The sequence below is a fragment of the Chiloscyllium plagiosum genome, chromosome 14, assembly GCF_004010195.1.
Source record: "Chiloscyllium plagiosum isolate BGI_BamShark_2017 chromosome 14, ASM401019v2, whole genome shotgun sequence".
Taxonomy (NCBI): Eukaryota; Metazoa; Chordata; class Chondrichthyes; order Orectolobiformes; family Hemiscylliidae; genus Chiloscyllium; species Chiloscyllium plagiosum.
The window spans coordinates 26,673,063-26,680,998 of record NC_057723.1 but is presented as its reverse complement, the minus strand read 5'-3'; the positions used below and the strand labels follow the sequence as shown (position 1 = coordinate 26,680,998).

At 39.8% G+C, this 7,936-nt stretch overlaps 1 protein-coding gene across 6 annotated transcripts in view; it reads right to left on the bottom strand.

Annotated features, from left to right (window-relative positions):
* Positions 1 to 7,936, bottom strand: part of LOC122556574 (long-chain-fatty-acid--CoA ligase 6-like) — a 189,921-nt gene that overhangs the window by 102,451 nt on the left and 79,534 nt on the right. For all 6 annotated transcript variants that reach the window (XM_043703393.1, XM_043703392.1, XM_043703394.1 and 3 more), the window contains one exon: positions 2,146 to 2,210. In XM_043703393.1, coding sequence (XP_043559328.1) covers positions 2,146 to 2,210 — 65 coding nt within the window. The remainder of the gene's footprint in view (positions 1 to 2,145; positions 2,211 to 7,936) is intronic.

Below are 7,936 nucleotides of genomic sequence, written 5' to 3'. Positions count from 1 at the left end.
TTTTTTTTTTCCCTGGGGTCGGCGAGTCCAGAACTAGATGGCATAGGTTTAGAGTGGGAAAGATATAAAAGAGACTTAAGGGGCAACTTCTTTGCGCAGAGGGTGGTATGTGTATGGAGGAGGGAGGAAGTGGTGGAGGCTAGCACAATTGCAACATGTAAAACGTATCTGGATGGGTCTCTGAATAGGAAGGGCTTGGAAGACAGTAGTGGAAAGTTGTGTGTGGAATGTGAGGATATGGGGAAGATTTGTCAGTATTCACATTGGAAAAGGGCAATGTTAGTGAGCATACGAAGATATAGGTGATAAGATTAGATGGGATTGAGTTTGAGAAAGAGGAGGTTTTAACAATTTTGGAAGATCTGAAACTAGATAAGACCCCTGGGCCGGATGGGATTTATCCTCAGATTCTCTGGGAAGCCAGGGAGAAGATTGCAGCGCCTTTGGCTTTGATCTTTATGCCATCATTGTCAACAGGAACAGTGCCAGAAGACTGAAGGATTGAAAATGTTGTTCCCCTGTTCAAAAAGGGGAGTCGGGACAACCCTGGCAATTATAGGCCAGTGAGCCTCACTTCGGTTGTGGGTAAGGTTTTGGAAAAAGTTATAAGGAGGTAGGATTGATAATCATCTGGAAAGGAATAATTTGATTTGGGATAGTCAACATGGTTTTGTGAAGGGTATGTTGTGCCTCACAAACCTTAGAGTTCTTCGAGAGAGTGACAAAGCAGGTGGATGAAGATAAAGCAATTGATGTGGTGTATATGGATTTCAGTAAGGCATTTGATAAGGTTCGACATGGTAGGCTATTGCACAAAATATGGTGTTTCGGGATTGAAGGTGATTTAGCGGTTTGATAGGAAATTGGCTAACTGAAATAAGACAGAGGGTGATGGTTGATGGGAAATGTTCATCCAAGAGCACAGTTACCAGTTGTGTGCTGTGAGGACTTGTTTTGGGGCCACTGCTGTTTGTCATTTTTAGAAATGATCTGGATGTGGGCGTATAAGGATGGGTTAGTAAATTTGTGGATGACACTAAAGGTAGGCAAAGTTGTGGAAAGTGCCGAAGAATGTTGTGGGTTACAGGGGGACATAGATAAGGTGCCGAACTGGACTCAAATGGAGTTTAATGCGGAAAAGCGTGAGGAAGTTCACTTCAGAAGTAGTAACAGGAATGCAGAGTACTGGGCTAATGATAAAATTCTTGGCAGTGTAGATGAACAGAGAGATCTCGGTGTACAGGTGCATAAACGCATGAAAGTTGCCATCCAGGTTGATCAGGTTGTTAAAAAGGCAGATGGTGTGTTGGCGTTTATTGGTAGGGGTTGAGTTTCAGATCCATGAGGTCATGCTTCAGCTGTACAAGGCACTGGTAAGGCTGCACCTGGGGTATTGCATGTAGTTCTGGTCACTACATTATAGGAAGGATGTGGAAGCTTTGGAAAGGGTTCAGAGGAGATTTACTAGGATGTTGTCTGGTATGGAAGGAAGGTCTTATGAGGAAAGGCTGAGGGATTTGTGGGTCTTTTCATTAGAGAGAAGAAGGTTGAGAGATGACTTAACTGAGATGTAAAAGATAATCAGAGGGTTAGATAGGTTGGACAGTGACAGCCTTTTTCCTCGGATGGTGAAGGCTAACACGAGAGGACATAGCTTTAAATTGTGGGGTGTTGGACTTAGGACAGATATCGGGGTAGTTTCTTTACTCAGAGTAGTAGGGGCATGGAACGGCTTGCCTGCAACAGTAGTAGACTCATCAACGTTAAGGGCATTTAAATGAGCATTGGACATACATACAGATAAAAATGGAACGGCGCAGGTTAGATGGGCATCAGATTTATTTCACAGGTCGGTGCAATATTGAGGACCGAAGGGCCTGTATTGCGCTGTAACGTTCTATGTTCTATAACGTGGAGATTGTTTTGCATTGGCACCGACTTGTGTTCACAGTGATTTGACCACTTCAGCATTGAGGACATCTGGGCAAATTCATTCATGACATTCTGGTCGCAGTTGTCTAACTTGTTTAAGGAGGAACTAGACAACAGCTATATCTCTTAAGTAAAGAAAACCAAGAAATGAAACAATATTATGATGATAAATAAGTATGTAATGTCTGATGGTTCTTTTAAATTTGTTCTCACCTCTTTATACGAGAGCCACTGATAGGGGTGTTTAGGTTTTCGGAATCCTAAGCAAGGGCCATCCCCTAAACAAAGAAGCAACACAATTATTTCATTTATTTACTCCCTCACAATACTAATAGCTCTCCTATAACATTCTTCATTGTTCTTAATGAGATTAAACCACTGTAAAAGGAAAGGTCTGGGTACTGGCAAGAAAGGTGTTGGAAAGACATTTACCAGTAATCCTGCCATTGACAATAACAAGTGTCTTTTTGCCTGGTTGTTGAAAAATAAATATCAATATATACCCATTGAAGGTATAACTCAAATAAATGTGGTTCCATATCCTTTACCAATGTATTCAGATTACAGATATTCTAAATTAATTGCAAAATTGAAGGGTCTTAAACTTTGGCAACTAAATTTGATGACTACACGAAGTTAGGTAGTGAAGTAAGTTGTGAAGACGAATTTAAAAGAAGCCACAAAGGGTTATAGACAGATTAAGTGAATGGACAAAGATTTAGTAAAGAGTGTAATTTGGGAAAATACCAAATTTTCCATTTGTCAGGAATTTAAAAAAGCATGCCATCTGAACGCTGAGATAAAGGGATCTGTACATCCAAATCCATGAATCACAAAAGATTAGCACAGCAAACAAGGAGGAAAGCTGATAGAATGTTGCTATTGTGAAGGAAATTGTATCCAAAAGTAGGGAATTTATGCCTCTTTTGTACAGGGCTTTGCTGAGACCACATCTAAAGTACTGCAAAACGTCTATCTCCTTATTTAAGGAAGGATGCAAATGTATTAGAAGAGTTCAAACAATGTTTACTAGACCAATACATAAAACAGGTTGGTTATTTTAGGGGGCTATATTAAGCTTGTATTTGCAGGAACTCAGAAAAGCAAGAAGTGCTGTTATTGAAATATACAAGATCCTGAGGGGTCTTGACAGTGTGGATATGGAAAGGATGTTTCCTGTTGTATAAGAATCTAGAACTAGAGGTCTTGCTTTCAAAATTAGGGGGTCACCCATTCAAGACATAGATAAGGAGAAATCTTCTCAGATGGTACGGAGTATTTGAAACTCTCTTCTTCAACAATTCCTTCTCTCAGAAAGTTGAATGTCTTTAGACTTCCTTGCCACAGAGAGCTGTGGGTACAGGATCCTTGCATATAATTAAGACAGAGAAACAGACTCTCGATCAATAAGAATAAGGGAATGAGGGGTTATTGGGAAAGGGCAGGAAGTTGAGTGTAAGAAATGCTGGATCTGCCATGATCCTATTGAAAGGTGAGAGAGGCTCAAGATACCAAAAGGCCCCTTCTGTTCCTGTTTCTTATGGCCTTATGTTGTAACAATGTGATTGAAGCAGAGTCCTTGGCTATTTTTAAGGCAACAATAGGCAGATTCTTGATAAGCAAAGTTGGGGGTGAAAGGTTGTTAAGGATAGACAGGAATGTGAAACTATCGGATCAGCCATGATCTTAGAGAAGGGCAAAGCATGTTTGAGGCACCAAGTGGCCGAACCCTGCTCCTAATTCGTATGTGCACACGTAATAAGAAAGTGATTAAAAAATATATACTAATTTGTAACTATACTCTGTTACCAATAAAGCTCTTCTTCAATTAATTGGAGAACTTATATTCACAATCCATCTCTCCAAAACTGAATCAGAAATATTTTCAAAAGTTCATACCCATGATTGTTTCTTTGACTATGAATTCATATAATTGTACAGATTTTGAGATTCTATTACAGAATGGAACAACCTTTCTGACAATGTTCACTTTTCATTCAGCACAGTCAATGACTTTGAAGGAGATTAGGTTGTGTACAAGTATTAACTTTGATTCTGGATGAATTTTTCTTTGGGGATGGGCTTGCCAAATACCTTTAGAAGGCACAGTAGATAAGTCCATTGCCTTTCTACCACCATGCCATATTGCCAATATTGTGGAAGCTGACAACTCAGATGACTACCAGGAAGCCAATTTAACCATTTTAGTGGCCAATTAATGGCTACTTTCATGCCTAAGTAGATACATTTCCTACACCAGGAAGACCCACTAATACAAGGGTCCCGGGTGAGTGCCTTCCTTTTATGGGCAATCCATGGCACATGGAGGAGTCCCCAACTGGCAAGAGCACTGCCAGCGCATAGAGAAAGCATAACTATATCCCAAGCACTGAGGCCTACCTGCCGAGCCAGATGTACTCCAACTTAACTGCTGTGTCTTCAAGGACACCTTGCCATGAAGGAGACTTCTCTCTAAAGCTGCAGCCTGAGCACTGATGAGGTTGTCAGCTGAGGTGGTCCCGGCAGCAGACTCTTGGCCATCCCTGGCAATAATCTGCTCTAAGTCCCATCACCATCCAAAGTGACTGCTTTTGATCTTGACAATAGGACACCACAACATTACTAGCAATATTCAGCCTTCTGTTTTGAACAGAAAGCCTCCCCATTCAGAAACATTGAGAAATTTCAATGTTTTATCTTTGCATACACATTTTATCCTGGTCTATAATGAATACCTGAAACATATTTAAAATAATGGAGACATTGTGCAACTTGATTAGTTTGCTGTAATTACGTGTTCAAGTTTGTTTAATACATACTAATGAAACTTTCCCAAAACTGATTTCCAGACATGGAATAAAAGTGACTGTCATTAACAGCAATGCAGCAATTGATAGAAATGATTTCAATAAGTTCAAGAAAAGTTGGAGTCAATAGGGGTCTAGGAAAAAAGCAGATTGCTCAATCTGGACCCCTGTTCATCAACTTAAACATTCACTACCTCTGCCACCAATAAACTGTAGACAGTGTGTACAATATGCAAGATGCTGGTGTTACCAAGTCATGTCTGACAGCACATTTCAAACACATGAACTCTACCATCTTGAAGAACAATGGTGTCAGATGTCTGGATAACCAGCATCACAAGTTGCCTACCAAGCCAATCAGTGCTCTGACTTGAAACTGTGACACACTGTTCTTTCATTTCTGTTCTGTCAAAATCCTGGAATTCCCTTCCTATTAATACTGTAGTCATACATACACTCCACAGAATGCAGTAGTTCAATGAGGTAGCTCACCAGCATTTTCTTAAGGGCAGTTAGGGCATGGAAAAAAATGCTGGCCTGGCCAATGATACCCACATCCCTTGAAAGAATAAAAAAAAAAGCAAGGTTATTTCGGTTGGTTGGAAAGATGATAGGAAGCCAAGGTAACCAGCTAGAAAGAGAAGAGAATTGAGGGTGATGTTTGCATGCATGTTTACAATGTGGAATTTTAAGCCATGAGCTCATTGTTGAGGTACAGTTCATGAATTATTTTGAAAGGGTATCTGATGGTTCTTGTTAAAGACATATCTTGAAGGAAATCAGAAGAACCAAGTAGTAGAATGTAATTAGATTAAAATATAGTTTAATTCGAGAAAAGTAGTGGTATTGTTATGACGGACTAAATAACCTACTTCCACACTTGATCATCTATGATTCCGCAATGTTATGAGGCAGATACAGCTCATGTGCCCACTGCTCTATTATGGACCAGACAAACCCCCCTCAAAACATATTAGTAAGTAGCCTAGACACTAACTTTTTCTTATTTTAAAAGTTTAGTGTGTTGCTTTCCAAATACAATTCAACTGGTGAAACTATTGACTTTACGCAAAACACACTTTATTTTTACACTACAGTGAAAATACAGAAAAGAGAGAATTGGCTTAACTGTAACTCTATTGAAATGCTTAACTAACTATATATATTATATACATAAAAACAAACAACTAATAATTAACTGTTCCCATATAGTAACATCCCATAAACACACCCTTGGCAAAAACAAATTCAGTACAACAGATAATCTCACATGCAAATATAGAAGCAGGATGAGAACTTTGAGCTGTAACAGAGAGAGAACTAAGAGCTTCCACATTCAGGTCAAGACCTCAGCAACTGCCGAGAGCTAAAACTGAAGCTTGAACCCACTCATTCAGGCTGCTTCTACTGTTCCAACTTTTGAAAAAAGGTCCCAAGACCTCATAAGCTGTTTACTCTATTGGCTTTGAGCAGACTAATTGTCACCTGTCTCAAACTTTCTTCACAAAAAAAGGACAAAATACACCTCGTAAAGCCATATCATCACAACTGAAATTGGACCAAGCCTTGAAAAGGCACTCTGCTAGCCATCACCAATATCTCCCCACACTCCCCAAGGAGATAAATGCTATCCCTTTGTATATCATATGTGAATTCACAGATCTTCATGGCATTATGCATACTAAATTGTAGAATGCTTTGTTTTATAGTGAAAGACCACTATAACATGCAAACTTCATTTTAACTAATGGCATATTAGTCCCGGAACTCTGTTGCTCTCAATTGCCCAAAGTCAACTCAACCCAGTTGGCTTACAGTAGCAACTGCTTATCCAGTTTGTTTGTGCTTTTGTATATTACAAGTAATTTAATCTGAACACTAATTTTACAACTGTATCAGAGAGCTAACACTTGCCAATTATCTTTCAGCCAATTATCTTATGGTAACTCGGGGAAAAAATATTGGCAGCGTAGGTTCATGATTAAAATGGGGATTGCCGTGGTCGCTGCCTTGTATATGTCTCTCACATTATTTACAGCTTCCTCTTTATCTGTATGTCTTTCTTTCATTACATGTCCATTTGAAAGAGAGCAAGAGGGCAAACTTATGTTGTAATGGCACTGTGAATGCTTATATCAATTCAATGGAGGCAGCTAGCACGGTGGGCTACTTCCTGAACATTCTACAGAACTTTCACTAATATTCTTACTGAGGAATGGATTTTGGGCCAGGCTTTTGATGAGGGAGATTGAAAGTGAAATTAAGTACCAATGGGATCCAAGGAAATGTGGCTAATTGAACCCAAAATTATCTGTGTAGCAGGTGCAGAGGATGATGGGCAAGGGACTGCAAGACTGTGTCCAGGGAGATTCCATAGGGATCAGTGTATGGGGTCCTTGCTGTTTGTGGTATATATAAACAATTTAGACTTCACTGTAGAAGGATTCATCAGTAAGTTCACAGATTATGCAGAAATTGGTCCTCACCTTACAAAGAAATTTCAATTAATACTGTTTGAGGACAACAGCTTTGTTTGCACATGGGCATCAATGCCATTTTCATTCGCGATATGAACTGACAAATGATCAATTGGATAGCAAAATCATTAATGGGAAATAATTCTACACACAAATAATACAATTTAATAAAAACCTTGAATGGTCTGATTATTTGAGGAAATAGCGGAGGCGTTGGTTAAGATCTTTCAAAAGTCACTGGAGTCAGGGAAAGTCCCAGATGATTGGAAGATCGCTGTTGTAACCCCCTTGTTCAAGAAAGGATCAAGGCAAAAGATAGAAAATTATAGGCCAATTAGCCTAACCTCGGTTGTTGGTAAAATTCTAGAATCCATCATTAAGAATGAGGTTTCTAAATTCTTGGAAGAGCAGGGTCAGATTAGAACAAGTCAACATGGATTTAGTAAGGGGAGGTCATGCCTGACAAACCTGTTGGAATTTTTTGAAGAGGTAACAAGTAGGTTAGACCAGGGAAACCCAGTGGATGTGGTCTATCTAGACTTCCAAAAGGCCTTTGATAAGGTGCCACAAGAGAGGCTGCTGAGCAAGGTGAGGGCCCATGGTGTTAGAGGTGAGCTGCTGGGATGGATTGAGGATTGGCTGTCTAACAGAAGGCAGAGAGTTGGGATAAAAGGTGCTTTTTCAGAATGGCAGCCGGTGACGAGCGGTGCCCCGCAGGGT